General features: G+C 43.0%; 1 protein-coding gene and 1 long non-coding RNA gene across 2 annotated transcripts in view; one reads left to right on the plus strand and one right to left on the minus strand.

Moving 5' to 3' along the window:
- LOC144898373 (uncharacterized) overlaps positions 1-24,608 on the plus strand; it is a 205,986-nt gene that overhangs the window by 172,158 nt on the left and 9,220 nt on the right. The gene's annotated exons all lie outside the window — the stretch shown is intronic.
- The window catches only part of fbn3 (fibrillin 3), a 127,467-nt gene that overhangs the window by 67,500 nt on the left and 35,359 nt on the right, over positions 1-24,608 (minus strand). Inside the window, exons 5-7 of the mRNA XM_058073253.2 lie at positions 16,510-16,605; positions 16,167-16,262; positions 2,026-2,223 (exon numbers count right to left, since the gene is read on the minus strand). Of these exons, the coding sequence (XP_057929236.2) occupies positions 2,026-2,223; positions 16,167-16,262; positions 16,510-16,605 (390 nt within the window). The remainder of the gene's footprint in view (positions 1-2,025; positions 2,224-16,166; positions 16,263-16,509; positions 16,606-24,608) is intronic.

The following is a 24,608-nucleotide window of genomic DNA, read 5'->3' on the forward strand; positions in this document are numbered from 1 at the left end:
ATCGGGTCTGGTGTGTGCGACACAAAGACAGCAGCCGACGCCCGGCTGTGGAGGCTCCCATTGGGATTCATGCTAACGTGTGCTTTGTACTGCTTCCAATAAGACGTCACTCAAGGCTTGCTGGTGGCTTGGTGACTTTGGCGTATGTGATGAACATGGATTGAACCTTCAGCAGACACGAGATGGTATCTGCCCCACACATGAATGTCTTCATGAATGTGCCATGAAAGAATGCCGATGCCGTATCCATTAGTTTGATAACAGATTATCTATTAATTCTACGACAGGAGATATGTGATGTTATTCGTCTATGTAGCCTTGATGGGGTATAAGCCAGTGCCTTGGTGTGCCAGTCCCAAGGCTGGATAAATCCGACCAAAAAATTTGGCCAAACCAACTACGCAAATCAACAACACGACTTCCATACCGGAAGATATGCTGTTCACCTACAGGGGATCGGTGGAAATTTGGTTACTGTTGGTCCGTAAGAAGAGAAAGAAGAGGAGTGCCAAGAACCTAGAACTGGGAGTAGAATTGGGACTTTGAATGTTGGAACTATGACTGGCAAAGGTAGAGAGTTGGTAGGCATGATGCAGAGGAGGAAGGTAGACATACTTTGTGTCCAGGAGACCCGATGGAAAGGTTCTAGCAAGGCTAGAAGTTTAGGAGCAGGGTTCAAGTTGGGAAGAAAAATGGAGTAGGAGGAGTTGGTTAAGAAGGTGTGTTGTTCAAAGTTGGTAGTGGGTATGCCCCACAAGCAGGATGGGAGTTGGAGGAAAAAGGACCTTGATGAAGTGATGCAGAGCATCCCTAGAAGGCAAAGAGTTCATTGGGGCAGACTTGAATGGACATGTTGGTGCAGGAAATAGAGATGATGAAGAGGTGAGGGGCAGGTTTGGTATTCAGGAGAGGAACGCAGAAGGACAGATGGTGGTTGACTTTGCCAAGTACTTAGCATCCAATACTTTCTTCTAGAAGAGGAAAGAGATCAGTGACTGCAAAGTAGTGGTAGTAAGTGTAACCAGACAGCATAGGATGGTGGTGTGTAGAAGGACCCTCATGGTGAGGAAGATGAAGAGGCCAAAGGCAGAGCAGAGGACGCTGAAACAAAAAGAGGACTGTAGGATTTTTAAGAAGGAGTTGAGACAGGCTCTGGATGATCAGGAGGTGCTTCCAGATGACTGGACAACTACAGTAAATGTGATCAGGGAAACAGGTAGGAGAGCACTTGTTGTGTCATCTGGAAAGAAAGCCAACAAAGAGACTTGTGGTGGAATGAGGAGGTGCAGGAGTGTATTCAGGCAAAAAGGTTAGCTAAGAAAAAGTGGGACATGGAGAGGACTGAAGAGAGTAGACAGGAATACAGAGAGATGAATGGTAAGGTGAAAGTAGAGGTGGCAAAGGCCAAACAAGAGGTCTATGATGACTTGTATGCTAGGTTTGAGATAAAGTCAGAGAGGTCAGACTGAGATGGTTAGAGGAGAGATGGTCAATATATTGGTAGAAGGATGGTGCCAGGTAGGAGACGTAGAGGAAGACCGAAGAGGAGGTTTATGGATGTAGTAAAGGAGGACATGAGGATAGTTGGTGTGAGAGAGACAGATGCAGAAGACAGGGAGGACTGGGAGGATGGAGGAGATTGATTTGCTGTGGCGACCCCTGAAGGGAAAAGCCCAAAGAGAAAGAAGAATACATATCGATATCGGTTTCGGAAATTCAGAGATGGATAATATCAGATATCGGCTAATAATAATAATATTTGTACTTTATTCTGGTAACAAACTTTCTGCAACCTAATTTGCAGAACAGCTGCCAGATACACTTTGGCCCCCCCTGAACTTTTTGCTGTCCAGTTTCCCAACCCAGGCTGTCTAAATGTTGAAAAAGTGTTACAATAACTGTTTTTTCTCAAGCATTGAGTCTGCCGTGTGGATGTAAACACCCCCCAGATGTGTTGATACCACTATAAGGATGCTGAAGCATGCACCCCTGAGTCATGTTTGTATTGTTGAAACAGATCCTGACCTTGGCAGGCTCCGGTGCGGATGTTGGGAATGAAGCCCCGTCTGCACGGATGGGGCTGGGCCGGGCACTGCTCGCAAGGATGACCCCAGGCTCGCCCGATGGTGGCACAGCAGAGCGTCTTGGTGCACACGATTCCACTGAGCTGGCCCTGACACATCTGGTTGTTCACCTGCGTGAAGCATGGCCCAGTCCTGTAGTCTGTTGAGGAGAGCAGACAGGATCGGTTAATGGCGGACATTTGATTCAATTATGATAACACTCTTGAGTCATTCCAGTGACCACATCTGGTACTTTGGGGGAGGATTATTTTAGGAGACACTTGGGTTGAGTCATGGATCTTTGGCAGCGTATCACAGCACGGTTTTAACAACATGACTCACTCATTGACCTTGAAACAAATCCTCTCTTTTATTGTTTTAAGTTGCTTTAGATCAAGAATTGGCTTGCAGAGAGAAGCACTTACAAGTAGCAGCTTTCACCGAGACCTAACAAGAACAATACTGGTGTTGGTAGCAGCTTGACCAATCTTATCAGAGTGCATGTTGTTCCTGTGAGCCACAGGACTGCAACGGCCGCTACGCTATGCTGAACATTCCGATGACCTTCTTCAACCTGGACCTGAACAGTCGTAGCATTTAATGAAAAGATATGACACACGTCCCAATGGGACTTGAATGCCACAATGGGACAATGCATCTTCTGCGACACACAATCAAAAGGGCATGGATGTGAATGTCAACATCGACACACTACATCCGATGTCTGGAAGGAACAAAACCACCACACCTGCCGTGTTAAAAACCTTGCTGAGGCAGAGAAGGAAGCTGGAAAGAACAAAAGTCTACATTGGCAAAAAAAAAAGGACACAACTTCCGGAACAAGGGAAGAACTGCAAAATCCACACCAAGTTATTTGTTGACAAAGATATCGAGGAACTGGACAAATATTGAAGATTACATCATCTCCCTGCACGGTGGTGGAGTGTTTAGGGCAAGGCCACACAGCTAGAAGACCCAGGTTCAATCTCTGTGTGGAGTTTGCATGTTCTCCCCGTGCATGCGTGGGTTTTCTCCGGGTACTCCGGTTTCCTCCCACATTCCAAAAACATGCTAGGTTAATTGGTGACTCCAAATTGTCCATAGGTATGAATGTGAGTGTGAATGGTTGTTTGTCTAGTATATGTGTCCTGTGATTGGCTGGCCACCAGTCCAGGGTGGACCCCGCCTCTCGCCCAAAGACAGCTGGGATAGGCTCCAGCATGCCTGCGACCCTGATGATAAGCGGTATAGAAAATGGATGGATGGATGGACTTCATCTCTACTTCAAGGAAATTACAAAAAGACACAACTCACAAATGCTTGATTAGAGGTGCAACGATTCCAAAATCCAAAATAGCTCATAAGGTTTCATTTTAGAGCTGATATCGAGCAACTTCCACAGAAAGTTCTTACTGCAGTAGCTATAGCATTGTACTGCCAAAAAATGAGCCTCTTATGAGCTATTTGTGTTCATCGTTACATTTGTCCAAACAAAGGTACATTTAGTTGTGCCCGGCGTTAAAATTAACAAGAAACTGAGGGAACAAAGCGATGTAATCATTTTTTCCATGACTGTATTTGGTTACAGTGCTGGATGCTAACATCGACGAGGAAGACAGATGAAGAGCCATATATAAAGCAGTAGCCTCGCCCCTCTAGAAAGTCAAAGTTAAGTTTGTGTAGAAGTGAAAGTTAAGCATGTGTGCTTGAGAGCAATGCATCTTTAATGTGTCTGCTTCTTCACACAGTATTTTCATCAACAGTGCAGATAATTTACGTAAAGTCAAAATGATCTCATTCGGAAACCATGCCTTCAATCACACGGAGCCCCTTACAGGAGAAATTGCAACCGGAGCGCCAGAGCAAACACGGCCTTCATTGGAAACAATGGGATTGACAGCGTGAATATGAAAGTGAGACTGCACGCTTGGCAGTTTGGACAGTGGGGTGTGAGAGAGTGGTGCGTTCAGGTCTGAGATGGAGAGATAAATCACACTTATTCGCCCAGAGCAGCTCCCGGTGCTACATGAAAAGTGATCACATATGCGAGAAAAAAAAGAAACGATAGGAGGCACAGAAAAACAAGAGAAGAAGTAGGTCAAAGTGTCTATGGCTAATGAAAGTTGCATCGCTCACCCCCTCCTTGTCTTGTCTTGGTCTACTTTGGGATTTCCTGCCTGCCCATTGGGCTCTGTTTGATCTTTCCAAGGGACGTCTCCCAATAATGCTCTACTGAGCCTGTTCTCATGAGGCTTTAGGCAGATTGCATAAGAGAAATGCATTAATCATAATGAAATCCGTCCATCCGTATGCTATGGCCCTGATCCTGTTCGGCCCATTCTAGGGCATGTGTGGGGACAACAACCTGGTTTTCACCAAGTTTTTGGTCTAGTTCAGCATGGGATACATGGCCCTGATCCTGTTCAGTCCGTTCTAGCGCATGTGTGGGGACGACAACCTGGTTTTCACACAGTTTTTGGTCTAGTTCAACATGGAATACATGGCCTTGATCCTGTTCAGTCCATTCTAGGGAATGTGTGGGGACGACAACCTGGTTTTCACACAGTTTTTGGTCTAGTTCAGCATGGCATACACGGCCCTGCTTCTGTTCAGTCCGTTCTAGGGCATGTGTGGGGACGACACCTGGTTTTCACCCAGTTTTTGGTCTAGTTCAACATGGAATACATGGCCTTGATCCTGTTCAGTCAGTTCTAGGGCATGTGTGGGGACGACACCTGGTTTTCACACAGTTTTTGGTCTACTTGAGCATGGGATACATGGCCCTGCTCCTGTTCAGTCAGTTCTAGGGCATATGTGGGGACGACACCTGGTTTTCACCCAGTTTTTGGTCTAGTTCAACATGGGATACATGGCCCTGATCCTGTTCAGTCAGTTCTAGGGCATGTGTGGGGACGACACCTGGTTTTCACCCAGGTTTTGGTCTAGTTCAGCATGGGATACATGGCCCTGATCCTGTTCAGTCCATTCTAGGGAATGTGTGGGGACGACACCTGGTTTTCACACAGTTTTTGGTCTAGTTCAGCATGGGATACACGGCCCTGATCCTGTTCAGTCCGTTCTAGGGCATGTGTGGGGACGACACCTGGTTTTCACACAGTTTTTAGTCTAGTTCAGCATGGGATACATGGCCCTGATCCTGTTCAGTCAGTTCTAGGGCATGTGTGCGGACGACACCTTGTTTTCACCCAGTTTTTGGTCTAGTTCAGCATGGGATACATGGCCCTGCTCCTGTTCAGTGAGTTCTAGGGCATGTGTGGGGACGACACCTGGTTTTCACCCAGGTTTTGGTCTAGTTCAGCATGGGATACATGGCCCTGATCCTGTTCAGTCCATTCTAGGGAATGTGTGGGGACGACACCTGGATTTCACCCAGTTTTTGTTGTAGTTCAGCATGGCATACATGGCCCTGATCCTGTTCAGTCCGTTCTAGGGAATGTGTGGGGACGACACCTGGATTTCACCCAGTTTTTGGTCTAGTTCAGCATGGCATACATGGCCCTGATCCTGTTCAGTCCATTCTAGGGAATGTGTGGGGACGACACCTGGATTTCACCCAGTTTTTGGTCTAGTTCAGCATGGCATACATGGCCCTGATCCTGTTCAGTCCGTTCTAGGGCATGTGTGAGGACGACACCTGGTTTTCACAGTTTTTGTTGTAGTTCAGCATGGGATACATGGCCCTGATCCTGTTCAGTCCGTTCTAGCGCATGTGTGGGGACGACACCTGGTTTTCACACAGTTTTTGGTCTACTTGAGCATGGGATATATGGCCCTGATCCTGTGCAGTCAGTTCTACGGCATGTGTGGGGACGACACCTGGTTTTCACCCAGTTTCTGGTGTAGTTCAACATGGGATACACGGCCCTGATCCTGTTCAGTCAGATCTAGGGCATGTGTGGGGACGACACCTGGTTTTCACACAGTTTTTAGTCTAGTTCAGCATGGGATACATGGCCCTGATCCTGTTCAGTCAGTTCTAGGGCATGTGTGGGGACGACACCTGGTTTTCACCCAGGTTTTGGTCTAGTTCAACATGGCATACATGGCCCTGATCCTGTTCAGTCCGTTCTAGCGCATGTGTGGGGACGACACCTGGTTTTCACACAGTTTTTGGTCTACTTGAGCATGGGATATATGACCCTGATCCTGTGCAGTCAGTTCTACGGCATGTGTGGGGACGACACCTGGTTTTCACCCAGTTTCTGGTCTAGTTCAACATGGGATACACGGCCCTGATCCTGTTCAGTCAGATCTAGGGCATGTGTGGGGACGACACCTGGTTTTCACACAGTTTTTAGTCTAGTTCAGCATTGCATACATGGCCCTGATCCTGTTCAGTCCATTCTAGGGAATGTGTGGGGACGACACCTGGATTTCACCCAGTTTTTGGTCTAGTTCAGCATGGCATACATGGCCCTGATCCTGTTCAGTCCGTTCTAGGGCATGTGTGGGGACGACACCTGGTTTTCACAGTTTTTGTTGTAGTTCAGCATGGGATACATGGCCCTGATCCTGTTCAGTCCGTTCTAGCGCATGTGTGGGGACGACACCTGGTTTTCACACAGTTTTTGGTCTACTTGAGCATGGGATATATGGCCCTGATCCTGTGCAGTCAGTTCTACGGCATGTGTGGGGACGACACCTGGTTTTCACCCAGTTTCTGGTCTAGTTCAACATGGGATACACGGCCCTGATCCTGTTCAGTCAGATCTTGGGGCATGTGTGGGGACGACACCTGGACACCTGATTAATGGGTACTTGACAAGGACTCAAGTTTCACTGACTGACGGCTTGACGGAAATTCAAATACTTGACAAAGACAGAAAGTTCACTGACATATATGGTTTGATGAAAACTCATCTGTGTTCAACAAAAACTCGAGTTTCAATGACTCACACGTACTCGACAAAGACTGAAGTTTCACTGAATATTGGCTTGACGAAGAGTAAGACTCGAGTATCACTGACTCATGGGTACTTAACAAAGACTACAGTTTCACTTACGGATGGCTGGATGAAGACTCGAAGATCACTGGCTCACAGGTACTTGACATAGAATTATACTCAATTACAGCTTGATGGAGACTGGATGATCACTGACTCATGGGTACTCAACAAAGACTCGAGTTTCACTCACTCACGGGCACTTGATAAAGACTCGGCTTTTACTGACTTACAGCTGGTAACAGGAATGCCATCAGTACGTTCCAAATCATAATTGGTCTCACAATACTCACAGTGATGACAAGGCATCAGGGTCCAAGAACATTTTCAACCACTATGCCACCCACAATGAAGTAAAAGTAGGCTAACTGGGACGAATGAAGGAAAAAGTAACATCAGCCAACTGTGGTGATGTGTGTGATTGATTGTTTCTCTCCTTTACACACAAACACACACAAACACACACACAGGAAGCCATGTAGTATCTGAGTGCGGAGCTAAATACAGAAATAACACAGCTTTCTCCCGAAGCTAATAAAAAAGCCATGTGTTCTTCATTTGACACACGGGCATACACGCATTTGTGTGAATGCGGTGGCGGTGGCGTGTCACGGATGCATTTATTACGCGTACATTTCCCCATCTGGACGTACGTACATCGAGTGGACACTTTACAGCATGAGCTCAGGCATCTCAGGACATGAGAACAATCCAACATGGGGAAACAATTTTGTCTAGTTAGCGTCCAAAAATGCTCTCCAGACCTTTCCAGGTCTCATCCATGAGGTTTCGATTTAACACTTACAGTCCTATAAAGGCTTGCAGCAATCTAGGCCAATCCAGGCCAGAGTTTGCCGGATTTAGACGGATGATGCAGCAATGAACTTTCACCTTGATTGTTCAGAACAGATTAGCCAGCCGCTCGTAGACGGTAACATTAATGAATGCGATGCTCTAATGCGCACATGAAAGTTGGATTAAAGCAGGATAAATTTGTCTCAAGGTTGGAGTGAGAACAAGAATCCCGTCTGGAACTTCCCATCGTTGCTGTCCAGCTGTGTGATCGTAAAGCCGACTGGGGCGCTAACCCAAGTAGCTGGAAACGTGAAGCATTGTGAGGGTTATTAATAATTCCCAAAACTCCCAAGAAAGCAGAACTGGGATGATAAGAAAGATGAAATATGAGTTGATTGAATGGAATCCATGATGAAGTCATTATCATTTATACAGACGTTGAATAAAATCCTTGTGTGTGTGTATTTCATTTCAAACCGGATGCGGTTTCTAGACTTTGTACAGCTGGTAATTTGGCCTCAGCCTAAATGTAATGTATCGCACCTGTTTAGTGTGTATGTGTGTGTATGTGTGTGTGTGTCACGTCTTGCAAAAACTCTGATTGCATCGTCTCGTTTCCGCTCACTCGTATAAATAAATGAGTGGAGTGTGTGCGTTTGCTTGTTTGCATGTGTGTGTTTAGCGTTTTTTCTTACTCCGAGCGTAGCAGCGTTTCTTATCGCAGCCATTAGCCTTCCATCTCTCCTTCCCTGGCATTGAGTACAACCTTGTGTACTCAAGTGAGAGTGGATAGATGAGAAAAGCCTTCAGCGGTGCACTGAACCCGAACAGGAAACACGGATCAACTTAAACACTTATCCACCCTTTCATCTATTGTGCAAGGGAATTTTTTTTTTTCAATCCATCTACTGTATGACAGTTATTTTGGTGTGTTTAGGGAGGGAAATGTGCCCTCACAATGGAATGGAGCTAAACAGGAACAACAATGGCAACACGACGGAGTCTGAGGCTACATCAACATCTCCCACGCATAGAACATGTTCTTTATTTTTAAATCAAGTACAGTGGTACTTCTGTTAAAGGGGACCTATTATGCTCATTTCCATCCATCCGTCCCAGTAAACGCTGAAGGTCGCAGCCCAAAGAAGCCATAAAAACCACATCATCTGCAAATAGCCGAACTGGACTCCCTCAACACCTTGGCTGCGCCTAGAAATTCTGTCCATGAAAATTGTGAACAGAATCGGTGACAAAGGGCAGCCTTGGCGGAGGCCAACGTTTACCGGAAACAGGCTCGACTTACTACTGGCAATGCGAACCAGACTCCTGCCCCGTTTGTACAAGGACCGGATAGCACGTAGTAACGCGCCACCAATCCAGTACTCCCGGAGCACCCCCCAAAGGACGCTATGAAGGGACACGGTCGAATGCCTTTTCCAGGTCCACAAAGCACATGTAGACTGGTTGGGCAAACTCCCATGCACCCTCGTGAGGGTGTAGAGCTGGTCCAGTGTTCCACGACCAGGACGAAAACCGCATTGGACCTCTTGTATCAGAGGTTTGGCCAACGGTCGTACCCTTCTCTCCAGCACCCTGGAATAGACTTTCCCAGGGAGGCTGAGGAGTGTGGTCCCCCTGTAGTTGGAACACACCCTCCGGTCACCCTTCTTAAAGAGGGGGACCACCACCCCGGTCTGCCAATCCAAAGGTACTGTTCCCGACTTCCATGCAATGTTGAAGAGACGTGTCAGCCAAGACAGTCCCTCAACATCCAGAGCCTTGAGGAATTCTAGGCGGAACTCGTCCACCCCAGGAGCTTTGCCACTGAGGAGCGTCTTAACCACCCCAGATACCTCAGCCACAGTGATGGCACTGTCCGCATATGTGTCCTCAGACTCTGCTTCCTCTATGGTATGTCAGTGGGATTGAGAAGGGCCTCAAAGTATTCCTTCCTTGCTTATTTCCAACCCTTTGTAATGAGCTCCTATAGAGCAGCTACACACAATAACCCTAGAAAGCTTTATAGATCTTCCAGAATCTGCACCTATTCCAGCTGTATTTCCATGGATTTCCAAAACGGTCTGTTGTGATTGGTCCGACTCAGCTTGTACACCTAACAGCTTAAACAATTTGTACCAGGGCACGCCCGTATACGGACGTCCGGCTCATTGTGAAGTCACAAACTACCTGAAACTCGGGACTCGTTCAACACGATTTGCCCATTTGTTTAGCATCCAAAATACCATCTGGTTTGTTTATGCCACGTCTTGGATTAAATCTCACAATACTTGCACATGATGCATCGGTACCGTGTGTGCTATTTTAGAGCAACAATGTTTGTTTATATCAGCAGATAAACGGCACAACAAACACATGCACCGCCAAATTGAAACTGAAACCAGGAAAATGCCGCAAAATGGAGAGCAGTGAAGGATCCAAGGGTATTCAAGAGTCAGATTGCATGTTGAGTACAAAACATTTGTACTACTACTTGAAAATACTACTTGCCTCTTGGGCCCGCCCCCAGGGGGCCCGCCCCCAAGGGGGCCCACCCGACTCTTTCAGAAGCACTGACATGAATTGACCTGCACATTAACCAAGCTACAACAACATTTATCGTTATTAACATTGTTATGGGGCGGCACGGCGGACTAGTGGTTAGACTGCAGACCGCACAGCTAGGAGACCAGGGTTCAATTCCATCCTCGGGCATCTCTGTGTAGAGTTTGCATGTTCTCCTCGTGCATGTGTGGGTTTTCTCCAGGTACTCCGGTTTCCTCCCACATTCCAAAAACATGCTAGGTTAATTGTCGACTCCAAATTGTCCATAGGTATGAATGTGAGTGTGAATGGTTGTTTGTCTATATGTGCCCTGTGATTGGCTGGCGACCAGTCCAGGGTGTACCCCGCCTCTCGCTTAAAATGGGATTGGGGATGATGGGCAAAATTCACTGACAGGTTTAATTTTTATCTATTTGTATCAAAGACAAATGACGTATTTATCTATGTAATAATCCATGTGGAAAGGCCTTTTAAATGTGCTCTTATTATTATACTTTACTTTGTTACTTAATAAAGGTACAATATACAGCAGTACTGCATAAATTTGTGTTTTCATTCACAGTGTGTCTCGTTTAAAACACTTGATCGTGTTTCCACACTGATTTATGAGGTTTCCTGTACTGGGGGCCCTCATTATGCGCGGGTGTCCAGTGCCATACAATTTATAATCTGGAAGTACATCACATCATTTAGTCCGTGGGAATGTTGTTTTTTCTCTCTACACACTATTTGCTACACTGGGGAGAAACTAGGACTTTGTAATGAATGGGAAAATGCAGAAAAAGCCAAGAGGGCTTACTTCCTTTTCTTTTTCTGTTTTCTATTCGCGAAAAACGTCATGTTCTTCACACACCTTATGAACAACTCTAAGGACGTGTTGGTTAGAATAAATGACAATATTTTGCTATCTATTCATTTCATTTCTACTATGTTACACTGTGTGTGTATGCTAAAGACCACGCCTCCACCCACTGAGACAAAGAGACTGTATGACTAACAAAAGGGCTCACTCCATTCATGCCGTTGTTCTATATCTTGTTCTATCTTCCTGACTGTTTGTAGACAAGGAAGATACATGGCACTTACTTAATTTGATTTATCGTGTGATTTGTTTATTATCGACGGCGACAAGATGGCAGAAGTGTATTTGACAAGATCTCTGCATGGATCTTTGGCATGGAAAAACACACTCAACAGCAAGGAGGACATGGAAGTTTATATTATAAGGTTTATATTTGTAAATTACGTGTTATTTTGATGTAAAACAACCCTTTTTTGTGTTATTGCTGCACATTTCGAACAACACAGTCTTCCCTCCCGATATTGTATTTTTGTTCAGAATAAATAATTGCTTGTTTTGTGGTAGGCGGTACTACAGTCTATTATTCATCAGAACATATCGAAATACAAGTGATAGGTAGTATTTTTGCCACTAGGCGGCAGGGATCACACAAAGCATTGAGACATTAGCTTACATGACCTGCATGAAGTCAGCCATAGCATATCCAACACAATAGAGTGAAAAAAGTTTTCCTCACAATTTGTGTGGAAGTGGTAAGTTTGTGGCTATAATTGTAGATGAAATATATACATTCAAGGCTAACTGGTTAGCTTAATTTTGTAAACCATGAGTACCAGTCATAGGAGTGTTATTTATGTATTATTCATTCATTCATTCATTCATTTTCTACCGCTTTTCCTCACGAGGGTCGCGGGAGCCTGGAGCCTATTCCAGCTGTCTTTAGGTGAGAGGCGGGGTACACCCTGGACAGGGCACATATAGACAAACAACCATTCACACTCACATTCATACCTATGGACAATTTGGAGTGGCCAATTAACCTAGCATGTTTTTGGAATGTGGGAGGAAACCGGAGTACCCGGAGAAAACCCACGCATGCACGGGGAGAACATGCAAACTCCACACGGAGATGGCCGAGAGTGGTCTACTCGCTGTGAGTTCTGCGCGCTAACCACTAGACCGCCGTGCCGCCCTATTTATGTATTATTTATTAATAAATGGTAAAAACTGTATTTACACAGCTTTTCTATGCTCTTTGAAAGTAATCCATTTATTAATGTCGAATCCTACATATGTTGCGAAAATTTACTTTTCACAGTTGGGTCGGGAACCAATTAACCACTACAAACGAGGGCGGAATTAATATGCTATGCTATGGATATAAGTATCCGTTAGCAACACTGGTCCTTCCTGCTACATCTTCTTATGCTGTGACCTAGAAGCCCAGTTCTGATGTCATTTACTGAGTTGGAACAATGAGCACCTTTGGCAGACAGTCCCATTACATTGTGTTGATGAAGGGCCAATGCATAGTGCCATATCTATTTTGTTTTGTTTGGGGAAAGACTGACTGCATTAAAGATGTAATGTACTGACAAGTGCAGTATGTCTTTAAGACGTGCAGATAAAAAAAAACATAAATGCCATTTTAAGGTTAGTTGTGTTGCTGTCATGCATTATGAAATACATCCTATGTCTACTGTAAATGGGGTCACCACTGTTTTTCTTTCAAAAAGAAAGTTGGTCCCCTCAAGAAGAAGTAGGTAAATCATCTTTCCGAGGCCTCTCCTCCTGCTGTGAAGGTCACAAGAAAGGTCGGCGTTAGCCATTTAGAACAGCTCATCTGTCTTCTCTTCGTTCCCTTTCAAGGAGCACGCAGGTTGTGTGGAAAAGACGTTTGCTTCCCATCTGCTGCGCCCTCGTCTTTGTTTGTTGTGTTTCCTCCCAACTTGTGTTGCCACTTCATCATCTCTACCTTTTGTGTTGTCCACGCACCCTTTTCTTCTTCCATGAAACAGCAGGGTCGTGTTTTCTTGGAAAATACAACATTTAGGGGGGTTGAGTGTGTCAGAGGGAACCTTAGAGACATCTGGCAAAAAATAACGCCTGGCCCCCCTGATGCCCCCACCCCCACCCCAATTCCCCTACAAGCCCACAGGACGGCATAGACTTTCTTTGTGGCGTGGTCGCGAACATTTCCTGATGTAAGGAAGGGAAGAAAAGAGAAGAGGGGATGGGTGGATGGATGGAGAACAAATAAAAATGGACTCCCCAGCTGTGTCCACAAAACCCAGAAGAAGGCAAACACCCTGCGTCCGTATTGGAGGGGAACACTGTAAAATCTTTGCTTGTGTGTTTTTGTTGCCAAAGGTCCCTCGGAATGAGATTTTATTGCTCGCTGCTACCACTCGAGTTGACATTGCAGCCACAATATTAGGTACACCTGTACAGTCCAACACATGTAGGGTTGATCCAATACCGCTGCTTAAGCGATGTTGGAACCGATACTTAAGAAAAGGACCGGTGTTGTATTTTTTTTACAGACTTTTGTGACATGCAAGCTGGAAATAACACCCCTACAGTCACTTTTATGTTCATAACATACCTCATACATAACTCATAGCAAAACAGGAAGGTGGAGTCCATGTTGATCTCACTGCCACATCTTGCCTTTGACAACAGTCACGTCTTCAATGAAGGTAAAAGTAAGCTTAAATGTTCATTAGTCCCTTGCATTCAACATTTAATTGTTTTCTGGATGTAAAACTACAATTGTAAAATAATTTTAAAAAGAAAAAAAATGTTCTCAGAACATGGGCTTTCTGAAAACTTGGATTTTTTTATGGGGAAAAATGATTTGGTTAAGGTATGTTTTGGTTAGAGTAGGACCTTCTGGTATGGATTAATGACGCCAATTAAGTTTTCATTGTACGGTCAATAGTACAGTCCCAGTTTTCATGCTTTGCCCAAATTTTTCCTCCCTTTTTTCTGCACTGTCTCGGTTAACATACACATAACTTTATTCTCGTAATGTTATAACTTTTGTCTTGTGAATTTATGACTTAATTCTCACAAATGTATTGTCTATTCTTTATGTACTCCATCAATACACCCGGGCCTTCCAATAGAAAAGTTACAATTTGTCTCCATGAAATCACTATGAGCTACCACTTCTCATGCTTCGTGCATTGTACTGCACTGTCTCGGTTAACATACAACATCGCGATTTGATAAAGACAGTAAGAAACACTATTGAACTGGAGAAAGAACTCATTCAGTCAAGGAAGCTAACAAGCTAAATAGCCAACGAGTGTCATGTATCCTCGCTTAGTTGACTTAATGCAAAACAGCGGCCCTAGAATTTTGGCACACAAATGAACATCACACGCTCAACTGTGTCAAAGAGCTGCAAGAGCGTGCAACATAGTGACCACACAGAAGCATAATCCAAACTTCAGTGATCAATTACCAGTAAATAGCAAATGGGGGGAAATTATTTGGTTAGAGTATGTTTTGGTGAGTCTGACCTTCTGGAATGGATTAATGACGCTAACCAAGGTTCCACCTGTACTTGTTTTGCATACCGTGTTTTTTGTGTGTGGTCCATAAACTACATGCTCATACGCCATGGCTGATGATTAAAATTAAATTAGATCATGACGATTCAATGCCACGAATACTCCCGTGGTGTCCTGCCCCACGTGACCTTCATGCATGACTTTTTTTCTCATAAATGTACAGGTTTATTCTTGTATTATTCTGACTTTTTATTATAAATTTATGCTTATAAATTATTTTTTTTTCATAAATGTACAACTTTATTCTTGCAAATTTCCGACTTTTTTTTCTTGTAAATTTCCGACTTTATTCTCATAGCATTACAACTTTTTTCCCCTAAATGTATGACTTTATTTCTAATAAATGTACAGGTTTATTCTTGTATTATTCCACCTATTTTTAATCATAACACTTTTTTCTCATAAATTTCTGACTTTTTTTCTGACTTTTTAAATTTTCCGACACTCATAACATTAAGACTTTTTTTTTCTCCAAGGCCAAAAGTCACATAATCTCCCCTTTTTTATAGCTGGCTCTGTTACATAAAGTTTATCCTTGTAATATTACAGAGTTTTTTCACATAAATGTATGACTTTTTTCCTTGTAAATGTGTTACTTTTTTCTTTTAAATTTACTGCTTTATTTACGACTTCATCCTGCAAACATGTAACTTTATTCTTGTAATATTATAACTTTTTTAATGTGAATTTATGACTTCATTCTCACAAATGTATTGTTTATTGTTTATTCTATTTTTTTCCCAATGAGGCCGTCATAGGTACTCCATCAATACACATGGGCCTTCCAATAGAAGAGTTACAATTTGTCTCCATGAAATCACTATGAGCTACCACTTCTCATGCTTCGTGCATCGTACAGTCGCCTCCGCCATCACGCTCACATGCTTCCACTCAAAGCTCGGTGCACACACACCCTCTATCTGTCTGTCTGCCTGTCTGTCTGCATGAAGTCATCTGCCTCAGCAGGCACTGAAGTCAGCATTAATAGAATAAATCTGCTGATAAGAACATGACACATAACCACAGTTAAAGCTTGGAACGATAATAAACCACAAATAAGGCAGACTTGCACTTTGTTCTGTGTCTTATCTGAAGGCCTGGTGTCCCTCTCAGATAGATTGATGTTTGCCTGGGTGTTGTCAAAAGAATTTGTAGGCTGTAATTAATATAAAATGGACAGATTTGAGGGGTCCATTCATTTTAGGACAATAATAAGCCCTTCGCCTGCAGACATAATATTTCTTACATTGCTGATGATATGTTCTGTATGTGGGCCAGGTAGCTTGTCATGGAATTTGGTGTGTGTAGAATTGCAAGAGTCTTAATAGAAGCACAGATTTTCCTTCTCATTCCTCACAAAATCATACTGATTTGAATAGCAGCATCAGGTGAATGATCTTACCTCTCTCACACTGAGGGCCTGTAAAGCCGTAGACACAGGCGCATCTGTTGGGGCCGATGCATCGCCCGCCGTTCTGGCAGCCATTCTCGCACACAGCTGAAGAAAACCCAAAAACAATGACTTCACCATGCCTCAAATGATGAAAGTGATAATGTACTTGATAGGCAGAGTCTGCATTTTTGCACCATAAATGATAATATGAAATGATTATATTATGACGGCCACATAATTGGATTAGATTGGTAATTACATCATAATGGTCATGGTCGGACTCATAGTACCGTAATACTGTATAATCATACACACACACTCAGGTGCTGTGTGTGCTTGTGTTTGCACTCACGTTGTCCACAGTGGTTGCCCGTGTAGCCTTTGGGGCAGGAACACGAGTCCTCAGCACAACTGCCTCCATTCATGCATCTGACATTACATGACTGAACTGTGGGGGTAAAGAAGAAAAATAACAATAAGTCAACAAATAGGATGATTTTATAAAACTTATTACTCATTTTCAGGAAGATGTATTCAAAATCCAAAGAAATGAAGGGTGGCATCTCTTCCGTTTGAGGGTTTATTGTACTTTTGTATGGTAGTTAGTCCAATTTGACTACAGACAGCCTTGTTTGTGTTATGACGTTTCGTGGTACAGGTCACTCCCATGAATGAGTAATACTGGACAAAAAGAGAAAGTGAAATGAGACATGGTTAACTGCTCAACATGGAGAAAACGCTGAGCAACCATGGGTCCAAACCACTCCACGTTTCATGTTATGACATTTCATGTTATGATGTTTCACATGTTATGACGATTTATGTTATGATGTCTCATGTTATGACATTTCATGCTATGACATTTCATGTTATGTCGGTTTATGTTATGACGTTTCATGTTATGACGTTTCATGTTATGACGTTTCATGTTATGACGGTTTATGTTATGATGTTTCATGTTATGTCGGTTTATGTTATGACGTTTCATGTTATGACGGTGTATGTTATGACGTTTCATGTTATGATGGTTTATGTTATGACGTTTCATGTTATGACGTTTCATGTTATGACATTTCATGTTATGACATTTCATGTTATGACGTTTCATGTTATGACGTTTCATGTTGTGACGATTTATGTTATGACGTCTCATGTTATGACATTTCATGTTATGACGTCTCATGTTATGACATTTCATGTTATGACATTTCATGTAATGACGGTTTATGTTATGACGTTTCATGTTATGACGTTTCATGTTATGTCGTTTCATGTTATGACAGTTCATGTTATGATGTTTCATGTTAGGACGTTTTATGTTATGACGGTTCATGTTATGACGGTTCATGTTATGACATTTCATGTTATGACATTTCATGTTATGACGATTTATGTTATGACGTCTGATGTTATGACATTTCATGTTATGACGTTTCATGTAATGACAGTTTGTTATGACGTTTCATGTTGTCGTTTCATGTTATGATGTTTCATGTTATGTCGTTTCATGTTATGACGGTTCATGTTATGATGTTTCATGTTATGACGTTTCATGTTATGACGGTTCATGTTATGATGTTTCATGTTATGACGTTTCATGTTATGATGTTTCATGTTATGACGTTTCATGTTATGACGGTTTATGTTTTGACGGTTTATGTTATGACGGTTTATGTTATGACGGTTTATGTAATGACGGTTTGTGTTATGACGTTTCATGTTATGACATTTCATGTTGATGTTTCATGTTACAGTGTTTCATGTTAGTGCATTTCTTGTTGCAGACTTTCATGTTACAATGCATGCCTATAAATGATTAAAACTGTCAAAAAAGAGAACTGCTTGTGGAAGAATACATCGGCATTTCATGTTACGGCATTTCATGTTACGGCATTTCATGTTAAAACACATGCACTCCCATAAATGATAAACTGTCCAAAAAGAAAGAACTAGTCATGAAAGAATATGTAGGCGGACCAATACACATCACATTTAAGTTCACTTCTTTCCCTTCCCTTCCCAAGTGTGAGCAGACAGAATAAAAGAAGTAGTTTTGTGTTTGGATGCCGCTTTTCGCTTTTTTTCATAATGTCGCCGAACTGTGTGGCAGACTCTTCTTTCTTTCTCAACGCAAATGAAAGTGAAAAGTGACAAAAGACACCGCACATGTTACAGTGTTCCATGTTATGACATTTCATGTCACAACACACTCCCAGGTGTATGTTGCATCTTACACTACATTGGACTTACAGCACCGTTGTAGAAACGGGATGACTTCCTGCCCCTCAATAAAAGCAGTTCCAAAAGGAACGTTAATGATGTACAACACAACACGAGTGTTTCCACAGCAACTCTTGCTTAGTCCACACGACATGAATTCTATCCAGCAGACCAGAAGTCAACCATAAGTTGAACCTGCTGGATGCTGCCGTCAGCCAGGAATTTGCACGGAGAGGGAGGAGGCCCTGATATAACGGGAGGTAAAAAAAAAAAAAAGAAGAAAAATCGCCGACAAGAGATATGATTCTGATTCTGATGTGAAGCAGGATTCTGCTGACAAGACCACCGTAAAGATTCATACGTCCACAAATCCTCAGTGGCTGTTGGGAACCAGGCCAAAAAACACAAGCTTGTATCAATATAGACTCCAAAAATATGTAAATACAACATTTTTGTTGTTACTCTCATTTCTTATGAGTTGAACTGAAAGGTGTGAAACCTTTTCTATGCCAACATCTCTCTCAAACATTGTTTGGAAATACAGTAAAGTCTCGTTATATCGATATCGGTTATAACGAATTACTGCTTATTACGATACTATTTTCTTTTCCCGGCAAATTTCTAGCCTTTTATGATATAATTAGTTCCGTTAGTACGATACCCGGTTATTATGATAATCCGGTTACTGCGATGCCCTTTTCATCTCCCGCCAGCCAATTTGGTCTGCTTATATCGATACAAAAGCAGCTTAAATCAATCTTTGCTTAAGGATTTCAATACCAAAAAAGAACACGGCCAACGGCTGCTTCCAGTCAACTTTATTTTTCACACTTCCACCACCAGAGCGCAGCACACACACCAATTCCCGCACTTCCTGGTTCACAGGTCATGCTCAACCCGCCCCACATAGCTGGCCAAACACATGCCTGCAACAGAAAAACCAACTGACATAGCATACACACCTATTCCAACGAAGACACAAGCGTACAAATACATGTATTTAATTGTGTTGTATTCAGATATCTTTTTATCGCTTGCAATAATCACTGTTTTTCATATGTACATGCTGGCGTTCGTTGGTTCTTCTGTTGCAGGCATGTGTTTGGCCAGCTATGTGGGGCGGGTTGAGCATGACCTGTGAACCAGGAAGTGCGGGAATCGGTGTGTGTGCTCTGGTGGTGGAAGTGTGAAAAATAAAGTTGACTGGAAGCAGCCGTTCGCCATGTTCTTTTTTGGTATTGAAATCCTTAAGCAAAGATTGATTTAAGCTGCTCGACATTGTTCTATACTATAGAACAATGTCGAGTGCATTATTGCCCATTTTTAATGCAGTTCGGCGCAGGATAAGATATATCGACAGTCCGGTTATATCGATATTTTTTCCGACTCCCGACAATATCGATATAACGAGACTTTACTGTATGTCTAAATCGGTGTTAGTGGTCATTCAGAATAATCCATAATCCATCCATGTGATTATTAGATGTGCCATATGAAGATGCAGATTAGACAGTAGGATTATTAGAGCGTCTTCGGTTGGGCCACTCCAAAATGTGAAGTTTGGGGGCAGTCTCAAATACCGAAGACGCTGTGACATGTCGAATATACTGGCCATGGAATGAACTGGGTTGTTTTCATTTTCCAGGAATTGTGTACGGATCATTTGCAAGAGCTGCAACGTCAGGTGATGGCCGTGGGTGAATGGTGCATTCAAATGCATGCATGGGGTGCAGTTGGAGTGGTCTCTTGGCGGTGGTGAGGCTACGGTCAACCAACATCTGGATGACCATCTTCCCTGAGACCTCAAAGCTCCCTTCACTCAGAAGACTAAAACGGTCGCTGAAATGAGGGTGAGGGTTCTATGACTTTGGGGAGATACTTTAGCATTCAATGTATTTCAAAGACATGAATAGCATTCCATAGTATCCTCGTCTCTTTTGCCTTTCATGTGGGCTTCAGGGGATGCCTGTGCATTGTCCTTTAGTCCGCGTATGTTTGCCTTCCTTTCTTCCTATGCATTCCTGCGTTCAACTTTCAGCCTTTGAAAATCCTAATCGCAAGTTCAACATTCATTTCCTCTCTCTCGCTCCCCATACATCCTATTTCTTCTCCCCACCATCTGTTTATGTCTCTTTCGTTAGCATTTCTGGCATGCAGAGGGGCGGAGGGGGAATGGGTGAGCATCAAACCAGATCCTCCAGGTTTGCCACCCACTGGTTTGACTCCACCGGAGCCAGAGACAAAGAGTCAAAATAACTGCACACGTTTCAGTGTCATGGGCAAAGGTGTAATTCACTGTCAAAAAAGACCTCCTTAATTCTTCCAGACGTATTCCATTGACGCTCCTTGGCCAAAGCTACTTTGTTATGACATTTCATGTTATGATGTTTCATGTTATGATGGTTTATGTTATGACGTTTCATGTTATGACATTTCATGTTATGACGTTTCATGTTATGATGTTTCATGTTATGATGGTTTATGTTATGACGTTTCATGTTATGACGTTTCATGTTACGGCTTTTCATGTTATGACGTTTCATGTTATGATGTTTCATGTTATGACGTTTCATGTTATGTTTCATGTTATGACGGTTTATGTTATGACGTTTCATGTTATGTTTCATGTTATGACGGTTTATGTTATGATGTTTCATGTTATGATGGTTTATGTTATGACAGTTTATGTTATGACGGTTTATGTTATGTTTCATGTTATGACGTTTCATGTTATGACGATTTACTATGATGTCTCATATTATGACATTTCATGTTATGACGTTTCATGTTATGACGTTTTAATGTTATGACGTTTCATGTTATGACGTTTTAATGTTATGATGTTTCATGTTATGATGTTTCATGTTATGACGGTTTATGTTATGACATTTCATGTTATGACATTTCATGTTATGACGTTTCATATTATGACATTTCATGTTATGACGGTTTATGTTATGACGGTTTATGTTATGACGGTTTATGTTATGACGTTTTAATGTTATGACATTTCATGTTATAACATTTCATGTTATGACATTTCATGTTATGACATTTCATGTAATGACGGTTTATGTTATGACGGTTTATGTTATGACGGTTTATGTTATGACGTTTTAATGTTATGACATTTCATGTTATAACATTTCATGTTATGACATTTCATGTTATGACATTTCATGTAATGACGGTTCATGTTATGATGTTTCATGTTATGACGTTTCATGTTATGACGTTTCATGTTATGACGGTTTATGTTATGATGTTTCATGTTATGACGTTTCATGTTATGACGTTTCATGTTATGACGGTTTATGTTATGATGTTTCATGTTAGGACGTTTCATGTTATGACGTTTCATGTTATGACGTTTCATGTTATGATGTTTCATGTTATGACGGTTTATGTTATGATGTTTCATGTTATGACGTTTCATGTTATGACGTTTCATGTTATGACGTTTCATGTTATGACGTTTCATGTTATGACGTTTCTTGTTATGACGGTTTATGTTATGACGGTTTATGTTATGACGGATCACGTCATAACATGATAATAACATAAACATAAACGGATCACCAGATCCTCCAGGTTTGCCACCCACTGGTTTGACTCCACCGGAGCCAGAGACTCAAAATAACTGCACACGCTTCAGTGTCATGGGCAAATGTGTAATTCACTGTCAAAAAAGACCTCCTTAATTCTTCCAGACGTATTCCATTGACGCTCCTTGGCCAAAGTTACTTTTCGCCTGGCTTGCGTCTCAATGCCGACAAGGCGATAAATTAGAGCAAATAGTTTTGTGTGCAATTGTCTTTTTCTCTTCATGGTTTAGCAACTCATCCCAAGAGAAATTGGTCAGTTTTTCCTCTCAAGGTTGGAAAACCAGCCCGGATTGAGGCGTCGATGTCCAAGTTCTAACAACCCAGAGCGCACGCAGACCTCAGCTTGGCGTTCGGTGGGACAGGTAATGGATACAGTATTTTCTCTCACTAAAGAGACCAAACATGACATCGGAGGTGGCGCCTGAGAGACCTGGAGCGTGTGCGATGTTTTCTTTGTCACAGGAGCTGAATGGGAGGGGGGGCGGGCGAGCAAACAAGCACATTTGGAGACAGGACCAGATGATCTCACTGCCTAACTTCGCCTCCTTGCACCTCCTCCCCGTGCCGTTGCATCCTCTGCGGGCTGGGAGAGTAGAGCCGCTAGACGAGTCACCCCGATGACCCGTGCCTGGAAAGCTGCACGTGCACAGCAAAGGGGGGGGTGTCTGGTGCCTGCGTGTTCAGGCGTTTGCTCTGCCGCGCAACAATGCGCCTCTGTCTTGAGCCGTAGCGTTGTCGCTCAGCTGCTCACATCTGGGTGCTTTTTACGAGGGGCTGCGAAACACAGGAAGTCCCGGAGCGTGTTTGTGTTGAGTCTGCTTGCATTGGTGTGTTTGTGTGTGATGGAAAACCAAGGAGCTTTATTGCTGTGTTGTGTACTGATTAGCACGGCCCGCAGAGGCTGATGACAAGTCAGCCTAAACTTCAGCAAGAATAGAAACCATAACCACATGCCAAGCCCATGTTGTCCAAATGTATTGATTTCCATTCCTGTGACAATGTCCGGTTTTACTGGAAGTCAGAACTTATTCCTAAACGAACACCTAAGTCACGCATAGTGTGTGCAGAACGCATATAAAATATGTTTTTCTTCTACCCTGGAAGGGGCGTTGCAAGGGAGGGAGAGATGGGCTTATTCGAAAATTGTCATTTCATAAAAGATCCGCTAGATTTAGATTCTCTAAAATGCTATTTTCATCCCTAAACATGAAGCTAGGGATGATTTCTCCAATATCTCAACATTTCATCATCACAGTGTGACACATGACATACAACACCATGACACAAAACTCCATGACACATCACGGTGTGACACAAAACTCCATGACACATCACGGTGTGACACAAAACGCCATTACACACAAAACCATAACACACAACACCATGACACAAAACACTATGACACATCATGGTGTGACACAAAACGCCATTAGACACAACACCATGACACACAACACCATGACACAAAACACTATGACAAATCACGGTGTGACACAAAACGGCATGACACACAACACCATGACACAAAACGGTGTGACACAAAGCGGTGTGACATAAAACCGTGTGACAGAAAATGGCATGACACAAAAAAGTGTGACACAAAACACCATGACACATCACGGTGTGACACAAAATACCATGACACAAAATGGTGTGACAGACAACACCATGACACAAAACACCGTGACACACAACACTATGACGCACAACACCATGACACATCACAGTGTGACGCAAACCACCATGACACAAAACGATGTGACACGAAACAGCGTGACACATCACGGTGTGACACAAAACGGAGTGACAGACAACGCCATGACACAAAAAGGTGTGACACAAAACGCCATGACACATCACGGTGTGACACAAAACGGTGTGACACATCACGGTGTGACACAAAATACCATGACACAAAACGCCATGACACAAAAAGGTGGGACACACAACACCATGACACATCACAGTGTGACGCAAACCACCATGACACAAAACGATGTGACACGAAACAGCGTGACACATCACGGTGTGACACAAAACGGAGTGACAGACAACGCCATGACACAAAAAGGTGTGACACAAAACGCCATGACACATCACGGTGTGACACAAAACAGTGTGACACATCACGGTGTGACACAAAATACCATGACACAAATGCCATGACACAAAACGGTGTGACACATCACGTTGTGTGACACAAAATACCATGACACAAAACGCCAAGACACAAAACGGTGTGACAGATAACACCATGACACAAAAAGGTGACACAAAACGCCATGACACATCACGGTGTGACACAAAACGGTGTGACACATCACGGTGTGACACAAAATACCATGACACAAAACGCCATGACACAAAACGGTGTGACACAAAACGTTGCGACACGAAACGCCGTGACACAAATTGGCGTGACACATCACAGCGTGACACAAAACACCGTGACACATCACAGGGTGACACAAAATGATGCAACATGAAACGCCATGACACAAAATGTGCCTGTAACGACTTCTCTTTTTCTGCAGTATTAATAATTTATGGGAGTCCATCATTAGAGAAACATCGTGACACAAAACGCCATGACAAAAATTCTGTGACACAAAACGCTATGACAAAA

This window comes from Doryrhamphus excisus, linkage group LG4 (genome assembly GCF_037039965.1).
Source record: "Doryrhamphus excisus strain RoL-2023G ecotype Guam linkage group LG4, RoL_Dexc_Guam_v1.1, whole genome shotgun sequence".
Lineage (NCBI taxonomy): Eukaryota > Metazoa > Chordata > Actinopteri > Syngnathiformes > Syngnathidae > Doryrhamphus > Doryrhamphus excisus.